Source organism: Durio zibethinus, chromosome 21 (assembly GCF_047325235.1).
Source record: "Durio zibethinus cultivar Kanyao isolate XHJ-2024 chromosome 21, ASM4732523v1, whole genome shotgun sequence".
NCBI lineage: Eukaryota > Viridiplantae > Streptophyta > Magnoliopsida > Malvales > Malvaceae > Durio > Durio zibethinus.
The window spans coordinates 10,498,646-10,520,909 of NC_143182.1; the positions used below are offsets into that span (position 1 = coordinate 10,498,646).

General features: G+C 31.0%; 2 protein-coding genes and 1 pseudogene across 3 annotated transcripts; all 3 read left to right on the plus strand.

The window, feature by feature from the left end:
* Positions 1-5,477: 5,477 nt before the first annotated feature.
* On the plus strand, positions 5,478-8,391 carry LOC111305553 (uncharacterized). Its single transcript, XM_022903194.2, has 3 exons — positions 5,478-5,832; positions 7,288-7,480; positions 8,077-8,391. Exons 1-3 carry the CDS (start codon positions 5,779-5,781, stop codon positions 8,205-8,207), a joined length of 378 nt encoding a protein of 125 aa, XP_022758929.1. The 5' UTR covers positions 5,478-5,778; the 3' UTR covers positions 8,208-8,391.
* A 2,495-nt stretch (positions 8,392-10,886) lies between these two features.
* LOC111305548 (Nucleoporin, Nup133/Nup155-like protein) lies at positions 10,887-19,269 on the plus strand. The gene is made up of 8 exons (XM_089749804.1): positions 10,887-11,254; positions 12,320-12,444; positions 12,538-14,382; positions 15,014-15,735; positions 15,820-15,972; positions 16,609-16,945; positions 17,307-17,380; positions 18,550-19,269. Exons 1-8 carry the CDS (start codon positions 11,058-11,060, stop codon positions 19,099-19,101), a joined length of 4,005 nt encoding a protein of 1,334 aa, XP_089605930.1. The 5' UTR covers positions 10,887-11,057; the 3' UTR covers positions 19,102-19,269.
* A 360-nt stretch (positions 19,270-19,629) lies between these two features.
* Positions 19,630-20,793, plus strand: LOC111306212 (chlorophyll a-b binding protein 151, chloroplastic-like; annotated as a pseudogene). Its single transcript, XR_016331029.1, has 2 exons — positions 19,630-19,927; positions 20,022-20,793. The product of XR_016331029.1 is annotated as a chlorophyll a-b binding protein 151, chloroplastic-like (transcript).
* Positions 20,794-22,264: the final 1,471 nt, after the last annotated feature.

Here is a 22,264-nt window from a genome sequence, read left to right on the forward strand (position 1 = left end):
CAACAAGCTATTGGGTCTTTTAATTTTATAATTTCCTAAGATGTTTTAGGCCATTTTTTTTTATATTTGTGATCATTCACTAGGATCCATAAAAGGATAGAAAGGTTGCAAGATCTAAGTGACAAATTATAGGTAGATTGACTCTAGAATCAAAAATTAAAAAGGAAAGCTCCAGAGTGAAGCATAGAGTGCATTGTTTTTCTTCTATAATAGAGGCGATATATTAGGTCTGACAAATTTTTTGGTACTTTTCGTTTAAAGTTGAATTGTTCTTTATATTTGTTTATTTGCATGTCATTTGATTTGAATTTAAACTTTATCACTATTTTTTTTTTTTGTTTCAAGGATTGTTAAAGGTATTCAAGTTTTTAAAGTTTAAGTATTTTTTAGGTTATTCTTCATTAGAGACTGTGTCAGTCCAATCTTCTAAGTTTATTATATACATATTGCCAAAAAAAAAAAAAAAAGAAGGTTTTAATTCAAGTTTGATGTTGGAGCAAGTTGTAGCAGTTCGTTGACAACTTTAAGCAACTTGAAAGCTTGATCTTAGTTGTCTCTTGAGGTTCTTACTGCAGCTACTATCATGGTTGAGCATTACTAAGATGAATCTGATGGTATTTGTGTTTGATGCTATTGCTTCATTGCTATGTTAATAAGAGTAGTAAATTTATGATTTTATCAGGAATTTCTTTCCTTTCATTCATAAAAGGTAGCATTTTTTTATACCTAAAAACTGTTATATACTATTATTATTTCCTAATAGAGTAATGTCTTTCGGGTTTTGTGACGAAAAGCTGTTCGAAAAATGTTTTAGGTTTTTTTTTTTTTTTAATTATAATATATAATTTAATGATTGTATATTGTTGTGTAGAGAATATACGAATTATGATTTTGGTTGTAACGAATCACTTTAATTTATTGATTTAAATTTTAAAAAATTTTAAATATTGTAATTCAATATCTATAATTTTTTTTTATTTATTCTCCTTTTTCTAAATTTATAAAAATTTATTGATAAAATCATAAATTTACTACTTTTATCATTGTAACAATAAAGCAGTAGCGTCAAACGCAAACACCATCAAATTCATCGCAGTAATGCTTAACTATAGTTGTAGCTGCAATAATAGCCTCAAGAGTCAATTAAACGAAGCTTTCAAGTTGCTTAAAGTTGTCCCTTCACATTCACCGCTTTCTCTCTTTCTATTTTAAAGACGCTTTCTAAGTCTAAAAGCCTCCATCGACCTTCAACTTTTCAGAATTTGACAACTTTTCGTCGTTGGCGCCACCCATCACCGTCGCCTGACACCCTCGTCGGTGCTAGACTTTGGTCAAAATACACCAAAACATTCTTTATAACCTTATCTTTTCGTTTCTCCGCTCGATTTTCCCAAAAAAACAACAAATTAGCCTAGATCTAACCTCCAAAATCATAGTTTCAAAAGCTCAAAACACCATCTTTCGTCACTTCAATTGGCTCGAAATTTTAGTATTTTATTCTTATTGGCTTGTTGTTGCTTTTCATCATTTCAAAGTGCCGAATCCCCTTGTCGCCGTGAGCTGCACTACTACCGCCGTCAATGGTGGCTCCCTTTCTTTCCCTCCTTATTCTTATTCTTCTTCCACTCATTTCTTGTTGTAGCTTCCTCAAGTGAAGTCCTAAAATAGATCCCAAATTCCTCAATCCAAAAAAATCACTATTATATGTGTGCTTGCTGTTTGTGTAATATTGTTGACTTTTGGTGGTTGAATTGCTTGTTGAGTTGTTACCTTTGGTGGTTGGGTTGATAATTTTGAATCGTTGAAATTTGCATTTTTCGGCTTATGTTGTTTTCAATTTGTTGTTGAATTGTGGTCTGCTGGAGACTGCTTCGTGGATGTTTTATGTTCTATGCGTATTTTTATTTGATTGTCGTGTGGTTTTTTTTTTTTTTTTTTGCTAAAACCCTCTAATGCCCTCAATAATTGAAAAAAAAAAATATTTTCCATCGTTTTTGGATAGGTGTCACACAGGCATGATTTTGGGGACAAAAAAATATATGTAGGATTCTAGTCTTTCATTTGCATATTTTAAACTTCCCTTCAAAAAATATTATCAAATAAAATGAGAAGACAAAAATTTTGAATTATATGAATATTTTCATTTTTACTAGATTGCTGCCCATGATTAGATTAGATTACTTTTACTTGGCAAAAGTTATTTTAGAGTAGACACTTGATAAAAATGTAAAAAAATTTTGTAATTACTATGAACAAATTATACATATTTGTCCCAAAGAGTAACTTGTAATTTTTAATAAAAAACTAGTAAGGAGTGAATATAAGATATTAAACATTAAGTACATTTATTTAAAATTAATTAGGGTTGTGGATAATATAAATTAAAAAATGATTAAGTTCATAAAATAGTTAGAGTCTTGTTATTTAAAATAAAAAATTAATTAAAGAGTAGTATTAATTTGATTTATAAGTATTTATATCACTCAATAAATATGAATGTAAATTCAAAATATTAAGTACATTAATGCACAACTAATTGAATTCATAGATATCTTAAATTTATGTATAACTAAGTTTGTAAATAATTAAATTCATGTAACATAAAATAAAGAATAATTAAGCTCTATTTGTTTCTCTTGAATTGATTTTTAGAAAATATTTTTAAAAAAAAATGTTTTCATTTTTTGAACAAATATAGATTTTTGTTGTTTAGATGAGTTAATGAAAAATATTTTCTGTTATTTGGTTATTTTTTAAAAAAATTATTTTTTTCAAATAATATTAATATAACTATTAAAATAATAAAAATTATTTATTTTTAAAGTATATTGAAATTATTTATTACTAAAATTATTAATATTCAAGAATAATTATATTTTAATAATAATATTTAATATTAAAATATCATTTTAATATAAAAAACTTAAAATGAAACTATTTATTATTTTTATACTAATATTTTAAAATATTTAGAATAGTAATACTATTCTTAAAATATTATTTTTATTAATATTAAAATAGTAATATTTATTATTAAAATATTTATACTATTAAAATATTTATATTTTATATTGAAAGTATCTATTACTAAATCATAACAAAAAAATTTTTTATTTATATTTATTATTAAAATAGTAATATAAATATCTTAATAAATAAAAATATAAAATTATATATTTTAAAATAAAAAAGAAATTATTAAAATTATTCATATTAAGAAAATAATAATAATATTATATTATTAAACATTACTTATTAAAATAATAAAATAATATTATTGATTATTATATAATATTTAAAATAATAATATATTAATATTTATTATTGAAATACTGAAAATATTTATGTTTAATAATACACATAATAAAAATATTTAAAATTAAAATATCAAAAGACTTTTAATATTAATATTTTATTTTTTTAATTAAAATAAAATAAGATATTAATAATATTTTAAATCAAATCAAGTGGAACTTAATATATTATTTTCAAAGTCTTATTTGAGTAAAAAACTTTTAATATTAATATTTTAATTTTTAAGTCAAATTAAATAAAATATTATTTACAAATATAATAATATTTTAGGTCGAGTCAAATTAAGTTTCAACTTTAAAAAATTATGTATGAGATCCAACTTGAGTGAAATTATATTTAAATACATTAATAATTAATTTTACTCACAAATTTTTTTTTCAAAATTTATCTTTCCCCTTTCAAAAGGGTAAGATAGTTTTTAGAATAATTACTTTATTTTCTATAGATCAACAAGTTATTTTCTATTGAATAATCAATTTTCTATCAAATAAATATTTAAAAATAAAAACTTATCTTTAAAAAATTATTTTTTAAGAAATAAACGGAACCTAATAATATAAAAACTATTAAAGAATTTTACAAACTTAAAATAATCAATAATCAATAATATAAAAACTATTCATAACTTCTACGTACCGACAAATGAACCTTCTCTACGAATAATTTTAATATAAATGTGTAAATTTAATTTTTTGAATTTAAAATATATATGTGCTTAATTTTTTTTACTACAACGAGATTTTCATTCTTATTATCCTTATTTTCAAATAAAAACATATGGAAAAGATAATTTGCCTCTTCTCCTCATCTCACGCGGATCCTTGTATTAAGGCTACGTTTATTTTGAGAAAAATAAATTTTTAAAAATAATTTCTTAATTTTATATGTTTTTTTTTATAGGAAATTGGTTGATCAATAAAAAAATAACTTATTAATTAATAAAAAATAAGATAATTTTTTTAGAAAATTTATTACAGATTCGAGAAAAGAAAGATATTTTTTTTAAAAGAGTTGTCTATGAATAAAATTATTTATTAATAATTTTAAGAATAATTTTACTTATAAATAATATTATATTATAAATAAATAATATTATATTATAATATATTAATAAATAATATTTTAATACATATTATTGTAAATAATATTATAATAATATATTAATATTAATAAATAATATTATATTAATATATTAAAATAAAATATTAATAAATAATATACTATTAGTAAATAATATTATAACATATTAATTAATAATATATTATTAATAAATAATATACTATTAATATAATATATTAATAAATAATATTGAAAAATAATATTATAATATATTAATAAATAATATATTATATTAATAAATAACATATTAATAAATATTATTATAATATATTGACAAATAATATAAAGAATAATAAAAAGTTTTATTTTAACTATTTTTTTATTAGCACAATATTTTAATATTAAATATTAATATTAAAATATAGTTATTTTTCAATATTAATAATTTCAATAATAAATAATTTTAATATATTTTAATAATAAATATTTTTTAATATTTTAATAATAATAATATTACTATTATTTATAAAAAATTAAAAAAAAAACCAAATAATTAAAAATTATTTTATTAACTTATCGAAACAATAAAAAAAACTATTTCAATTTAGAAAAAATAAATATTTTTTTAAAAATATTTTTTAAAAATAATTTTTTGCAAAATAAACTGAGTCTAAATGTATTAACAATTTTTTAAAAATAATGCTACAACATTTTATTATCTACTAAAAATCCAATATTTTCGAAAATGAAAAAAAAAAAGGAAAAAGAAACTGAAGAGTGCGTGGAAGAACGGAGACATAGATCGCGTAAGCTGGGGGAGGAAAAGACTGTAATACAATTTTGCATAGCATACAATCTTGAACTAATAATGAGTGAAACGATGACCCATAACAACAAACAAGCTTAAGCCAACAGTGGGAGTACGTAAACCAACTTGTTACTCGCTCTCTCTCTTTTCTTTATTTTTTCCATTTATAATTACAACACAATTCTTCTCTCTCTCAAATAATTTTCGATCTCAATTCCTAAAAAATCTCAATTATAGGAAAAAAATCCAACCCTAAAATCCTCACTCTCTCTTTGCCTTCCCACACGGTACGCCTTTTTTATTCCTTTTCACTTCTCTCTTTCTTCCTCTATTACTACGGTGTTTGCTTCCCGAGAAAAATAAAAAAGAGTAAACGGAAAAAAAAAGAGAAGGATTGGGATCTCAACATCTGTCACTCTAACCTCAAAACCTGTTGTTCTCCAGTTTTACTTATTTTTTTTTCGATTTCCCGGAATCAAAGGGACAGTTTTGTTTTTTTTTTTCTTTTAATTTGATTTTCGTTTAAGCGGCGGTAAAATTTGATGGGAAATTGGTGGTAAATATAATAGGTGAATTTTGTTGAAATAATACAAGAGATGAGCAAAGAACACCCGCCTGAGCCACTCGATTTCTTCATTTGGACTGTTGAGGTATTTCTTTCTTTTTTTATATATATATATTTTTTAGTTTTGATTTTATTTGGATCCTTGTTCATGTAAAGTTTAGATCTTGAGTTTTTCTTTGTGTGAGATTTTAGTATTGCTATTTAAATGGGGAATTGTTCTAACTATATTGTAAATTTTCAGTTGGAAGTTTTGATGGTGACATTTCTTCACTCAATTTTGATTAAATTGTTTTAAAAAATAATATTTAAGAAAAAAATGGTTGTTTGCTGATTGTCAAAAATTGCAATCATTTATTTATTGTAATATTTTGGTTTCTTTGTTTTGATTATTGGAAACTCTAAAAGTGAATTGAATTGACGAAAAAGGTGATAAATTTTTATTGCCTTTTACTCATGATCAAAATTGGGTATTGACTAAGGAAGTTTTGATTTGGTTTTCTTGTTGTCATTTTTTTATTTAGTGTTTCTCTATTGGACCATGTGTTTTCAATCTCTCTTTCACTATCTCCAGGTATAGAGAATATTCGTATTTTGATGAACAATCATAATTGCTATTGCCTCTGATTTAGGTGATTATGAGTCTGCCATCTTGTTTATTTATGACCTGGTTGCATTTCATCTGAAAGTGTTTGTTCAAGGTTGTCATTTTCGCCCTCTTTCTGTTGGGATGGTTGGAATGATTAGTTTAGTTATGGGGCTAGACGTGTTGATATTGTTTTGTGGTTATTCTATTTCCTCTATAGTGTATGTTTTCTTATTACTACATATGTGGTTTCACGTTTGTAGCTTAGCGGAATCTTCTCTACTGTTCTTTTGGTCTGTGTCAAAACTTGCATTTGTAGAGACGAGCATCCTTATTGAAAGTAGTTTATGAAGGTCATTGTGAGGTTATTTTGAGTGGATAAATGAAGTTTCATATATCTTTGCTGTCCAACCTTAACAACATATTTCTGATCTGCTTGGAATGCCTTAATAACTTTTTGAAAGGTGCATGACATATGTATTTATACATCTTCATCCTCCTTGGAAGACTTGTATGTGCTTGTTAATTAATAAGGCATTCCATGACTATGTTTTTGGTGAACCAATATAGCAACAAATGCACTTTGTTGTTGTGTAACTCTGAAGGATCGACATGGAGAAAATGAAAAAGCATTGAGTCTTTCTCTTCACCATTATCATTCCTTTCAGATGATGGAAACTGATAGTGATACATCCAATTAATCATTTTGAGTAACACATGAACCTCAAAAAATAAAAGTAGAATTAACATAGTAAATTGTGCATAAATTGAGCCATTACTAGCGAAAAATACTGCAAAAGTTGTTTACTTTATGATGTTAACTAAACCAATAGTTCTTGGAGCCATTAGTCAAGATTTAGTAACATGTTTTACTCATGACTTTACCATGAAAAGCTTTTGATATGGACATTTGATTCAATGACATGCTTTTGCACTGCAATCTTTTTATTCTGGCAGGATGTTGGTATGTGGTTGGAAGAGATAAATCTTGGTAGCTACCGCCAGATTTTCAAAGAAAATGGTGTCAATGGGGAATACTTAGAAGGCATGTCTATGTTCACAACTGAACAGATTCTTCGCTTTATAAGGCGATGCCATATGAAGTGGGGAGACTTCATCACACTATGCAAGGAACTCAGACGAATAAAAGGTCTCTCTCTCTCTCTCTCTCTCTCTCTCTCTCTCTATCTATCTATCTATCTACCTGTAGGTGAAGGTTTTGCCTCTCTAAGTTTGGAAGTTCAATCTTTAAATTTGCTTGATTATTCCTTAGTGTTCTTATGGTAAGCGACATATTTCTGTTAGTAGTATTTCTTCAATTGCAGTCTATTTTAAAGCACAGGAGCTTTTATCTGCTGCATGCATTATTTGTCTAGCAGCCAGGCATTACAGTTTGCATCATTTACCTATGAAGCTGAAACATTTTGCCACTCTCATCAAAAAACAATTTCTGGTAACCAAGACTAGGAGCAGTGCCTTTTGTGTATGAATTGATAAAATAGGAATGCTGGTTGGTTTAGATTTATGATACCTGTTTACGTGAGAGACACTGGCTATGCTACGGTATGCCTTATCTTTCAAATGGTTTGATGATATTTGGATAGCTAGTCAAGAAAACAATGTCTTGCATGCATTCTTAAACAGATGGAGCTCTTCTCTGTTTGTTGTCTGCTTAAACAAGAGGAAGTCATTCTAAGAATTAAATATGCTTCTTACTAATTGATAAATTTAAAATGTATCCTTCAGTGGCTTGCCTAAAAGGAGAGCAAAAAGTTCGCAGGCCATGGTGGGCTCCTTCTTGCCTTTCAGCAGTCTTTGTGAAGGTGGCAAAGCGCAACAGACAGTCACGTGTTGTTTCCTTGAAGCTGGAAGCATGATTGCAAAATATGCTTTTATGTACGTATATGTAGTTTTTCTTCTTGTTGAGGGAGCAAAAAGTAGGGAAAAACTAAACTTTTTTTCTTAAATCTCTCAAGGTGTTGCTGATAGTTCTTCCTTCAAGAACTCTTTTACATATACAAGCCTTTTTTTTAATATATTTCTGTTGATTTTATAGTGTTATATCATGCGACTTGTTCTATGAAGCATAGTACCATTTATGTTCATCTCAAGGAAATGGTGATATTTGGTTCTTTATTGAAGAACTTCACTCTTGGGCATTCTCTGCTCTTATTGCCTGTGAAAATTTTCAATAAAGTGTACAAATTGAAAAGCTTCTGAACAGTTGAACCCAAAGTGCTGCATATTTCCCTTGTTAACGGAAGAATTTATGCATAATACATGAAAATAATATGGTTGTGGAAAAAAATCTTTATTTGTATGTTTGGAATCTACATATTCATTGTGGTCTTTCTAGGCAAGGAGGTTTTGATGAATGATGGTGTGCCTTTCTTTCAGCATTCATGTTATCTGGAGAGAATCTGCTGTTTTTATCACAACTTTAACTTGAGTTGGAACTTGGAAATTATTAATCGTGAAATGGTAACACTCCCGACTCTATTGGGTCTCCTACCAATTTAGGGGGTAATCTCATTCAGCTGATGTCCGGGATGTTCTTAACAAGATAAAGACTTGTTTTCTTAATCCTTAGCCGATTTTATAATGTGATTAGGCTTTGAATAAATCGGTAGGTGTTATCAAACGATGCTGACAGAACATAATAATGCACTTTATTTGTACCCAACGTGGTAGGCTAGTCTGGCCCTGGCAGGATCGAGAAAATTGTTGATTTCAACAATAAATTTTTATTCTGACAAAGAAAGAAACAACTCTCACCCGCTGTAAGAATTTTATTTCTAACCAACCATAATTAATTCATTTAGATTTAGTTGCTATTATTGATAGACTATTAAATTTTTAGTTTAAATGGTAAAAAAAAGTTGACAGTGTTTTGATGTTATTATTTGTTATAAGGGGAAATCATTTTTTACACCTTATGTTTTAAAAGTTAAAATTGAAAAAAAAAAAAAGGACATTTAAATCCAAAATGGAAAGTACTAGAGAAATATCAAGAATTAAGTCTTAATTATCATCTTAACTTAATTAATTACAAATATATTTATAATTAAAATCAAAATAGTTTACAAATTTTATTAAAAAAATTCGTAAAAAATGTATATATTCATATTATATAAAATATTAAAATTCATATATTTATATCATATTTTATATAAAAGTTATTTATTATAACTTATATTGATATAAAAATATAAAATATATTTTTTAATTTTATTAAATTTATATATAATTATTAAAATTTTAAAGTATACTTATTTTATATTTTATTTTCATATAAATTCACGTTACATCGTAATTTAATGTTTTGCTTTTAGATTGCCGGATCGTAACATTTCGAGTAATCAACAGAAGGGCTAAAGCCCATTTTTTCTGATCATTAACATACTAGAGCTAGATCCGATTTTGACACGTGGCGTGGATGCATCTGATCTGACGTGTCAAAAGGATGGGTAGAGTAGAACTGTAGTGGTAGTAGGCACTATTTTTGATCGGATTGAGTTCCAAATATTGCCGATCGGACGGTTCAAATCGAATCCATAAATCGGAAAACCATGAGCTAGACCTCATGTGATCATCTCTCCCTTGTTGAATATAGACCTGCTCGTTGGATTATCCGTCTAAACCCGAAAAAAGCTCGAGAAAGAAATTTTGAAAAGTTTAGATATAAATATTACACTTATTAAATTAGTTTGAATAAATAAATAATATTCGAACAAAAAATAAAATTAGATTTAAATTTCATTATTTAAGATTCGGATATGTTTTAGTTCAATCAAAAATTAAAAAATATTTTTTATCATAATTAAATAAAATGTATTTGATATATTTTTTATAATAAACAAAGTCAATTTATTTTATTATTTATAATATGATAAAGTTTATTTATTATATTTGATACATAAAATTATGATCAAATAAAATAATATATTATTATAAATATAATTAGATTAAATAATATTATTTTATTTTATATTTGATATATATAAATATTAAGATAAGATAATTTATTTATTTGTCAAAATTATTTTTTTCAAAATTTATATAATTTAAATTATTGATAAATTTTTAAATGTATAATTAAACATGTAAATTTAATCTTATGAATTAAAAATAATTTTCTCCACTTGAGAATGATTAAATAATTTTATACCAAAAAAAATATTAATCTTTCTTACAATTTTATCTATCTCTTTAAATATAAATCAAATATAATATAACATAATTAATATACTATCTTATCAATAATTTTATATATTAAATATTATTTTTTAATATAAAATAATAATATAATTTTAAATTACATTTAATAAAATTAAATTAGACCCAAAATCAATAATTTATAAATTTAATTAAAATTAATTAAATTAATAATTTATAAAAATTTATATTTTTTAAAATTTAAATACTAATACTTTTAAAGGGTTTAAATTTTATTATTATTTGTAAAAATAAATTTAGACAAAAATGAGATAAAAAAATTAGACTGAAACGAATTAGATCTGGACTTATTTAAAATATTAAAACGTCAAGCCAGACCCGAACGCAACCCTGCCCATGAGCAGGTCTGGTTGAACCAAAATCATTCCAAAATTCTGACAGTTCCGAAACGCCCAAAAACCTCAGTCCCTTTGCACACCTAATGAAAAACCTCATAAACCCTAAACTTCTCCATTTATTCTTTTTCTTCTAAAGAGCAAAATTAAAACAAAATGTTCTCTCCCGGACTGAAGAGAAGCAAATTAAGCTCAAGGAAGGAGAGAAATGTAGGGCAAAATCTAACGGTACCGGATTCTCCAGCAACTCCACTTACTGAGAACCGTAAATCAGCGCGGCATGCTTCGATTCCCGATCGCCCTAGCACTGGCACTCCCGCTCCTTGGGCTCCTCGCTTGTCTGTTCTTGCTAGGTACTATTCGACTTTCCTTTTTGACCTTATTCATTGAGCTAGAATCTTATGATTTGGAGATAGTTGGAGTTGAATTTGACTTTCGGGTCATAATTTTGTCTTTGCATTTCGATTCGAAAAAGGTTTCTTCTATAAGTAATATTTCGAAATTAGGCTCCTTGAATTAAACTGAAGAAATGTGGGAATGTACCATCAAGAAGATGAACTGTCGAGTTTTAAGAAATGAAGAATCTATTGCTGGAAACTTTAAGGAGTGAAGGCTAGGATTAGTTTCACAATTTAGGTTGTTCCTTCTTGTGGATGGTGTAGTTTCACAATTTAGTTTGTTCCTTCTTGTGGATGGCGATATCTAATGGATGCAGGCGTGGTTGCGAATTGCAATCATGCTTTGTAATATTAGAAAATTTGAGTCTTTCAAGAAAAAAAGTGACTAGTGATTGGCCTCGCTCCCCTGTATTTCGTTAAAAATTTCCCGAGGAATTTATGTTAATGTCTCATTGAATAACATTTCCGACCAGCTTTTATGTGTTGGCTAAGCATGCTTTGGCTGTGATGCAGGATGGCTTACATTTCAACCTATACTATAATTTATGCCTTGGTGTAGGCCTGATCAGGGATTATTGTTGAAATTAATAGAAAAGAATGGAGGAAAGAAAATATGTGGCTAGATGGGTAGGAGATTAGAGAGAAAGAATGGCTTACCCTTAGGGGTTAATTTTAGAACCACATCTAAACTTAAAGAGAAAGAATTCCAAACTCTAACCTGTCATTGAACCAAAGTAACCTCCTGAAGGATAAATGTCATATGGTTCCAGTGCTTCATTTCCTAGCAGCCAGCTAAAAACCAATTAACCTACTGAAATCCTTACTTTTTAAAAAATAAAAATTTGGAAATCTGAAAAAGAAAAGAGCTCTATGCCTTTGTACTGCTCCTGCATCAAGCTTTTGTTATAATGTTTTTATATATCTGAACAGGAGTTTATAAATTCACTTTCTTTCTGTGTCTTTGTGGCTTAAAGTCTTGGTTAGTACTATATTTAATCTTTTCGGTCCCCTTGTACCCAGAATTCCAACAGCAAACAAGAATGACAAAGGGGATGAAATAGATCCAATTAAGCCAGTATTTGTTGGAGAGTTTCCACAAGTTGTTCATGATGAACAGACCAGTTTTCTGCAGAGGCGTGTTCCTGGTCAGTATTGCTGGCTCCTATGATTAACTATTTACAGATCTATGTGATTGCTTTGAAAAAGCTAATTTGATGCTTCTGTGTAATTTGTGCCAGCTGACGTTTGTATATCGGGTGGAATGGATAAGGGAACATGCCTATCGTGGATTATATGTGGAAACAAAATTTTTATCTGGAGTTATTTGTCATTCCCAGCTTCAAAGAAATGTATTACTCTTGAACTTCCTTCTGAAGTTTTAGAAAATGCAGATCTTGGGAGAAATTCTTATCACCATAATAATTGGTTGCTTTCTGTTGTCAATTGGGATAGCACCTCAAAAGTAACAAACAGAGTTGTGAAGCATTGCTACTCTGCTGGTATTGTTTTGTGTAACCAAAAAACTCGAGCTGTTTTATACTGGTCTGACATCTTTGCTGATATGGGAACTGCTCCTGTTACCTCTTCTGCATCTGCTGATGAATCATTGGTGACTTCTTCACCTATAGACGGCAACCCCACCCCAAACAGGCAGCAACAACGTGATAGGCATGGAATGAATTTTATTGATTCAAGCTCTTTCAATTCTTTGATTGCTTCTGCAATTCCAGGTACCCAAAATGCATGTGTTGCCCTTGCGTGTTGTTCCAGTGGTGAGCTATGGCAATTTTACTGTAACCCCAGTGGTATTCGGCGTAATAAAGTCTATCAGAACATACACAATTTATCATCCCAAGGCACTGGTATTGGTCAACTTGTTGGGAGTAAGGGATATCCGAGGTCAATGATATGGCGTCTTCCATACTTTTCTGTTTCAGACTCTAACCGGCAATTTTTTCTGCTGACAAATTGTGAAATACAGTGTTTTAACATCAAACTCTTTCCTGATTTAGAGGTATCAAAGCTTTGGTCTCAGGAAATTATTGGTAATGATGGTGATTTGGGTATTAAGAAGGATCTGGCTGGACAGAAACGAATCTGGCCTCTGGACCTGCAGGTGGATGATCATGGTAAAGTGATTACTGTTCTTGTTGCCACCTTCTGCAAGGACCGGGTTAGCAGCTCAAGTTACACTCAATATTCTCTTTTGACCATGCAATATATGTCTGAAGCGAGCATCTCCTCTGATGTACATGAAAGGGTTTTAGAGAAAAAGGCACCAATCCAAGTGATAATTCCAAAAGCAAGGGTAGAAGAAGAGGACTTCTTATTCTCCATGAGACTTCGAGTAGGGGGCAAGCCCTCGGGATCGGCAATCATACTTTCTGGTGAAGGAACTGCGACAGTGTCCCATTATTATAGAAATTCTACTCAGCTGTTTCAATTTGACTTACCTTATGATGCTGGAAAAGTTCTAGATGCTTCAGTTCTTCCTTCTACTGAGGATGGGGAAGATGGTGCATGGGTTGTGCTCACTGAGAAAGCAGGAATATGGGCAATACCCGAAAAAGCTGTTGTACTTGGTGGGGTTGAACCCCCTGAGCGAAGCTTGTCCCGCAAGGGGAGCTCAAATGAAGGATCTGCACAAGAAGAGAGAAGGAATCTTATGTTTGCAGGCAATATTGCTCCTAGAAGGGCTAGTTCAGATGCATGGGATGCTGGTGATAGACATCTGACTGGTATGACTGGAATTACGCGCCGAACTGCCCAAGATGAAGAATCAGAAGCTTTACTAGGTCAATTTTTACATGAGTTTCTAATATCTGGTAAGGTTGATGATCGATCACTAGAAAAGCTTAAGAATTCTGGGGCGTTCGGAAGGGATGGAGAAACTAATGTCTTTGCACGGTCAAGCAAATCGATTGTTGACACCTTAGCTAAACACTGGACAACTACTAGAGGTGCTGAAATTGTTGCCATGGGTATTATATCAGCTCAACTCATGGATAAGCAGCAGAAGCATCTAAAATTTCTCCAGTTTCTTGCTGTATCCAAGTGCCATGAGGAGTTATGTTCTGGACAGAGTATGATCTGCTACTTGTTTACATTGCTTTTGTAACTGCATTTTATTATTGAGTCATTTTTTACTTCTTTTTCCTTTTTTTTTCTTTTTTGAGTTCTACAACACTATGTAGTCTTCATCGTGTTTCATGGTACACTGCACATAACCTCTGACAAGTAATCTGAGTTTGGTTGGTTTTTGAACTGTTATTTAGCACATTGTTAACTTATAACATCGCAGACTTAGCTGCGCATTTCAAGGTTGCTATAAGTAAACAAGCTGCAGAGGTGACTTTAATTTCAGTTGTTATCAGTGTGTGGAGGTCACATTTTGAATTTTTGCAGCATTTAGACTCTTAGCTTTTCCTGGTGGTCATATCTTGATATTTGACTAGTATCCCAGATCTTTCTTGTGCTGGAATAAAGTACTGTTTTACATTGCTAGACATTCTCAGAAGCATACCATGTGAGCAGGTTCTTATTCTTAATGTTATATCTGACTGCAATTTCTTCCCCTTCCTTTGTATTTAGTACAGATCTAGGGAAATTGTCTTACTGGTAAATGGCATAATTTGTTTCATGGCTATCTTGCCTTATAATAAAAGAACAGGCAAAAAAAGAGAATCATCCCTAACTTATTTCTTTTTTTGGCAGGACAATCTTTGCAAATCATCTTACAACATGGTGAAAAGCTCTCTGCAATTATTCAACTAAGGGAACTACAGGATGTGATCAGCCAAAATCGTTCAACTGGAGTTGGCTCCACACATTCAAGTTTTGAAAATCAGGTTTCGGGTGCACTTTGGGATCTTATTCAGTTAGTTGGGGAGAGGGCCCGCCGAAATACTGTCCTTCTGATGGACAGAGATAATGCTGAAGTGTTCTATAGTAAGGTCTCTGATCTTGAACAGGTGTTTTATTGCATAGAAAGACATCTAGATGTTATACTGAGCATGGAGCAACAAGTTGGATTTCAGATCCATAGAGTTTGTGAACTCTCAAATGCGTGTGTTACTATATTTCGAGCTGCCATGGACTACAAAAATGAGTATCACCTGTGGTATCCACCACTGGAGGGCTTAACACCTTGGTATTGTCAACCGGTGGTGCGTAATGGGCTGTGGAGCATTGCTTCTTTCATGCTTCAGCTTTTAAATGAAACATCTGAACTTGATATGTCAGCAAAATCAGAACTATACTCTCATCTAGAAGCATTGACTGAAGTTCTACTTGAGGTGTCTAGTGGTGCTATTACTGCTAAAATGGAGCGAGGAGAAGAACACAAAAGTCTTCTAAATGAGTACTGGAGTAGAAGGGATACACTTCTTGATTCCCTTTATCTACAAGTTAAAAGTTTTGTAGAAGCTGGGTTTCAGGTTAATCTTTCTTCTGCTCAGTATTCTCTTCTTCTATTCCTGGTTGTCCATTCGTATATGTCCTTGAATTGTTTATCCTTGCAGGACGTAATTGACAGCACAGAAGAGAACAAAGAAGAAATGCTTAGAAAACTATCTTCAAACTTGCTGTCAACAGCAAAACGACATGAAGGCTATCAGACCATGTGGAACATATGTTGTGATCTCAACGATTCAGGATTGCTAAGAAATCTTATGGTATGCGTGTCGTTGTTTGGTTTGACACACTTTTCTTGGTTAGATTGACTGCTTTGCTTTAACATCTACAATGCTGTTGGCCCTCTTAGGTATGATATAGCGTGTTCTGTCACTGTTCATGCACTATTTGCAACTTTTGGACAAATCTCCCTACACTTTCCTAGGTGGTGCTTGTTTCAAGTTGCCATAACGAATGGAACAAAGAAGTAACGTTTTGTTTTTTGTCCTGCAAGAATTTGTAAACATGTTTACTATGATATTAACACTGTACTTCTGTGTGTTCAAGTGCTATTTTTAGTATTTAGGGAATTATTAGTGTGTTTGGCGTGTATTTTCTATTTCAAATTTAAGTTAGGGTTTAGGATATGGCCCATAAATACCTATGTTTTTTCTGTTTCTACTAGCTTTTCATTATTGAGATGTCATTAAGTGAAACTTGATTTTTCAGTGTTGAGATGTCTCTCACCTTTGGTTCTCTATCTTCCCCTCCCCTGTTTTTTCAAAAATTTCCTTAACTTCCTCTTCTCCTTCTGCCTTTCCTGCCTGATTTTCCCTCTATTCTATTCTTTCTCCCTTTCTCCCTCCCTTCTTGCCTTTCTGCTTCTCTACTATAACTTTAAATTATCTGTTGTGCAGCATGAGAGCATGGGACCTAGATGTGGATTCAGTTACTTTGTGTTTAAACAGCTGTATGAAAAAAAACAATTCTCCAAGCTACTAAGGCTTGGGGAGGAGTTCCAAGAAGAGTTATCTATTTTCTTAAATCATTATCGGGATCTCCTATGGTATCATGAAGTATTTCTTCATCAGTTTTCAGCAGCTTCTGGAACTCTTCATTTATTGGCTCTTTCTCAAGATCAGGGCTCTATTTCAACCACAGAAGATGAGATTGATGCTGGCCACGAAAATCCTGTACCAACACTGACTGACAGGAGACGACTTTTGAATCTCTCCAAGATAGCTGCCTTCGCAGGTGATCTATTTTCTCATTTTTCATTTATTTCTTGATTGCATTCTGTTTCATATTTTCCATTGAATTTATTTTCTGTTTCAATGGAAGGTTTCATCCTTTTTGTCATAAAATGCTGATTTAGTAGAGGAGAGATCTTGAAAAAAATATGTTGATGAAAACAGAAATATAAGGAAAATGTCATGGAAGAATTATGAGAACTGCTATCATTACTAAATACTTATTCTTTCCTCTATCTTTTCTTCTTTTATTTTATTCCAGCTTTTAAAATCTAAAAACATAATTTTAAGCTCTTCCTATTAGGCCTATAATAAAATCTCTCTTTGATTTCTCTTTTATCCTTTTTTATTCTTTATCTCTTTAGGATCAGATAAGGATGCTGACTGTCAGACAAAAGTGAAACGAATAGAAGCTGATTTGAAGATTTTGAGATTGCAGGTTTGTTGCATTCAAGGAGAATCTTTTTCCCTGTGTTTATCTTTAAAGTGCCCATGTTTCTGGCTAATGTATGCTTTTATCATGTCACGACCGCAAGTGATTCATATTAGCTTGCTATAAACCTTCTGAAGATGGGTGTAGTCAAGCTAAGCTGAATTGAGATGATCAATAGCTCATAGCTCAAGATTGAGATAGAAGTATGATTAATAATTTTTAGATTTGTATATTACATTATTAAAAAATTTTCAAACTGAATTCAGCTTACAAGCTGTTTGAGCTAATTATTAAAACACTCAGAATTCTGTTCTACTTGTTCCTTGAGCTACTTGAGTTTGAGCTCTATTAGTTCTCAACGGTCAATGAGTCAATCTCGAGCTCAAGTATTCACCAAGCTGAGCTCAAGTGGCTCTAAGTAACCTAACCCATTTTCATCATGACTTATGAACATACAGTCCATGGGTGAAAATTTTTCTTAGTCATCAATAATTCTAAGTTGGTTCTTATAGTTTTTATAAGCTGGAGATGCTGCCACGTGCATGTCTAATATTTTAAAGGAGGTTATGCTACCTCTTGTTGTCATATTGAACTACTTCAGCAAGGATGTTTTTAAATTCCATCCTTATTCTTCTAATCTTCTTGTATCATTTCATGTTCAACACAGTTTCTCTGTTTAACAGAACCACTTAGTTCCATGTATATTAAAACTTCAGTTATCCTTTCCAAAATAATTTCTGATCTTAGGTTCAGTTACTTTCTTCATTTCTTTTGTTATTATTTTTGTAAATAATCTGCAAGTAATGGGATTTCATTTCAAATAAAGGAATAATGAAATTCCATGTGGCATCTTAAAATATGTGAAGAATTTCCATAATATTTGGCTCACTCTAAGGCTTTAATCTTATTTTTAGTCATGGGAGTGAATCAGTGAATTATCTTCTTTTTTTTTTTTTTTTTTATCTTTTTTTTCTTCTTTCGTGACAAGAGATTCCTGAAAATCTCGGAGAAGGCTAGAAAAATTATTCAAATGATTGCAGATTGTGTTTTTTAAACCTTTTAGGCACTCTATATTATGTGACTGAAGTGCCCGAAGTGCAGCGGAACATGCAAATACATTAATCTGCTTTATCCATTTATAGTCATCCCATATCTTTTTTTGTTGTCTTCTGCAGGAAGAAATTATGGAAGTTCTACCTACTGATGACACAAAGCAACGTATTGAAAAGCAGCTCCTTCGTCCTGAGGAGCTCATAGAGCTGTGTCTCAAAAGTGGAAGCAGAGAGCTAGCTTTGCAGGTTTTTGATGTATTTGCGTGGACTAGCTCATCATTTCGCAAGAGCCATAGAAACCTTTTGGAAGAGTGCTGGAAGAATGCAGCAGATCAGGATCCTTGGAGCCAGCTTTATCAAGCATCCGAATCTGAAGGGTGGAGTGACGAGGAAACCTTGCAACAACTTAGTCAAACTATCCTTTTCCAGGCTTCAAATAGGTATTATGGTCCGAAAGCAGAAACCATTGAAGACGAATTTGATGAAGTGCTGCCATTGAGACTAGAAAACCTAGAATTTCCAGGTTTGAAGGATGTGCGTTCATCTGTAGAGGCAATATTGATGCAACATAGGGATTTCCCATATGCAGGCAAGCTAATGCTGACTGCTATCATGCTGGGATGTCCACAGGAGGATAATGGGAAAATAGAAGAGGGTCTTTCCCCAATGGTATGACATTATTTAGTCTCTTTAATTGTGTTTGTAGTGGCAATCTTGATGCAACATAGTCTCGTTTTCACTAGAAAAAGGTTGCTTTAGTTTAACCACTAAAGACATTTTTATATAAAATAGAGAATGATTTTCTTTTTCTTTTTGATCAATAGAAATGCTATTGAATTTAAATTGTCCAAAGAGGGAGAACTTTTTTCTATCCTATAAATTTCATCCTTCCCTATTTTTAAACCTCCTATCATAGTTTCTAATTTTAAACCTCCTATCATAATAGTTTAAGTGTTCCCTTAAAGATGACAAATATATATATTAAAAAAAAAAAAAACTGGATTTAAATCTCCCGTTCAAATTTACATTTTTCGAAGCAATGGACGAAGAACTTGCAGCTCAATATTAGTAGGATCAGGATAGGTAATTGCTTAGTTCTGTGGCTTTCTCTTCGCCACCCAAAACGTTTCGAACAAGATCTTTCAAATCCCACGTGGCATTAACGGCAGCCTCTGCAGCTCTCTCAAAAAAATCAACGTGCGATTCCACATCCAATGCAGTAACCAATATGCTGCTGCTGACATGAACATTTCCTGATCAACACCATCTTCTCATTTCCATTATAACCCCGCTTCTCTCCTCCAAAGGCAAAACAGACTGCAACAACCATCAAGCAAATAAAACAAGGCATCACCATGGCAACCTCTGCTATCCAACAATCTGCTTTTGCCGGGCAAACAACTTTGAAGCAGTCCAATGGGCTCGTCCGCAAGGTCGGTTACTTCGGTGGTGGCGGCATTACCATGCGCAGAACTGTGAAAAGTGCTCCCACCAGCATCTGGTATATTGCCATTCCTAGTACGAGTTAGTAGTATCTTGTTATGAAGAACGGTTCATAATCTGATTTCTTGACCAATAATTTGACAAAAAAACAGATATGGGCCTGACCGCCCAAAGTACTTGGGTCCATTCTCCGATCAAATCCCATCACACCTGACCGGTGAATTCCCTGGTGACTACGGGTGGGACACTGCTGGATTATCAGCTGACCCTGAGACATTTGCTAAGAATCGTGAGCTTGAGGTGATCCACTGCAGATGGGCTATGCTTGGTGCCCTTGGCTATGTCTTCCCTGAAATTCTTTCAAAGAATGGTGTCAAGTTCGGAGAGGCAGTTTGGCTCAAGGCTGGATCTCAAATCTTCTCCGAAGGTGGCCTTGACTATCTTGGCAACCCAAACCTTGTCCATGCTCAGAGCATTCTTGCAATCTGGGCTTGCCAGTTTGTGCTCATGGGATTTGTTGAAGGATACTGACTTGGTGGTGGACCACTTGGTGAAGGACTTGACCCAATTTACCCAGGTGGTGCTTTTGACCCACTTGGATTGGCTGATGCTCCTGATGCCTTCGCAGAATTGAAAGTTTAGGAGATCAAGAATGGCCGCCTGGCAATGTTCTCCATGTTTGGTTTCTTCATCCAGGCTATTGTCACCGGAAAGGGTCCCATTGAGAACCTTTTCGACCACCTTGCTGATCCGGCGTCCAACAATGCATGGGCTTATGCCACTAACTTTGTCCCTGGAAAATGAACAACTTAGATAGATCATAGATATGTCTTTGAAAGCTGTAACATTAGTCACTATATATGTGAAATCTGTTGAATATTTGTTGTCATGAACTCCGGTACTGATGTAACTTCCCTGCTTATCTTCGGAGCTATTGTATCATTAATTCCAGATCATTGGTGCCTGAAATAGTATGAGATCATCCAACAAAACATAACATGTCAGCGCACTAAAGCATGATTTTCTGCAGCATTTAAGATAAACAACTGTTGCTTTTTTCGTTTCTGATAAACCATGCAGATAAAGGAATATTAAAATTTTAGAATTCATAGAATATAATTTCAACTTCAGATTTTCCTAACTTGCTATGTAAAATAATCAAAATAGACTCTAAACACAGTAGACCTAGAATCTTGATGAGTAAATTTTTTTTAATTCTAATAGCTGGGTTCTCTAGTTTGATACCCTGTAAACATTTCCTACCCATTTCTGTAAACCCTCAAAAGTAACATTGGACATTTCTCTAATTTTGAAGTTAATTAATTTGGTTAAAATATAGTAATACTTGAGAAATTAACATTTCCGTAAATATACAAGCCATTTTATAATTTTTTAAAAAATTCTTGAAAATGATATGACGATAAAAAAAAGAGTTAAGGTTAATTGAAAAAATATTATAGCGATATTTTATTTAGTAAAAAAATGTTATGATGAAACAAGTAAAGAAATAAAATAAGAAAAAAAAATTTGGATTATGTAACATTATATTTTAATATAAAATATCATAATAAAAGTAGAACATAAATAAAATAAAAAAATCATATTTTAGTTTCGTTGCCTTTTTTTTTCTTGCCTTGTCATGTCATTTTTTAAATTTGTTTTTTGAGTTGTAAAAGAACGTAACCCTAATATTCTACTTGATGACCAAAAAACCATTTTATTCTAATGGAAAATCTTTTAATTATTTTAAAATTATGATAATAAAAATTAAACAAGTTGAAAGGTTGGTGATAAATTTAAATTACTTGTATAAATATAATGGTAAATTTATATCTTATTCTTTTAAATTTTAATGACGGACACATTTCTCAAAAATAAACAAATTCATAGGTCGAACAATCAATCCATTAGCCCCGCAGACTTGATTTGATCCGGATCAAGCTTGGATCCCTAATTTATTAATAAAAGTTAATTTTAATTTTAATTTAAAATATATTTAAAAATATAAAAATAAAAATTTAATATTATGAAAAAATAAATGGACAAAACTAGGTGAGTTTGGATGGACTAAGCCCAAATTCAGGCTTGGCCTGACCCAACCAGGCCCATTTGTATACCTCTAATGGAGGGTAATAAAGAAAATTGATTTTTTTTTGCCACAAAATTGAAAAGAAAAACACGTATTTTCATTTTGATACCAAGAAAAGGAATGCTATTCGAAACTAGTGTAAGATTAATGGGAATATCGAAATGCATTACCATTCTAAAAAAATTAAAATATAATATAAAAATTTCTCTTTTTTTTTCGTTTTCTCAAATAACAAAAAAAAGGTACTCGAATTCCTTTAATTGAAAGGGAAAACACTTTATCTTTTATTTTTTTATTTTTATATTC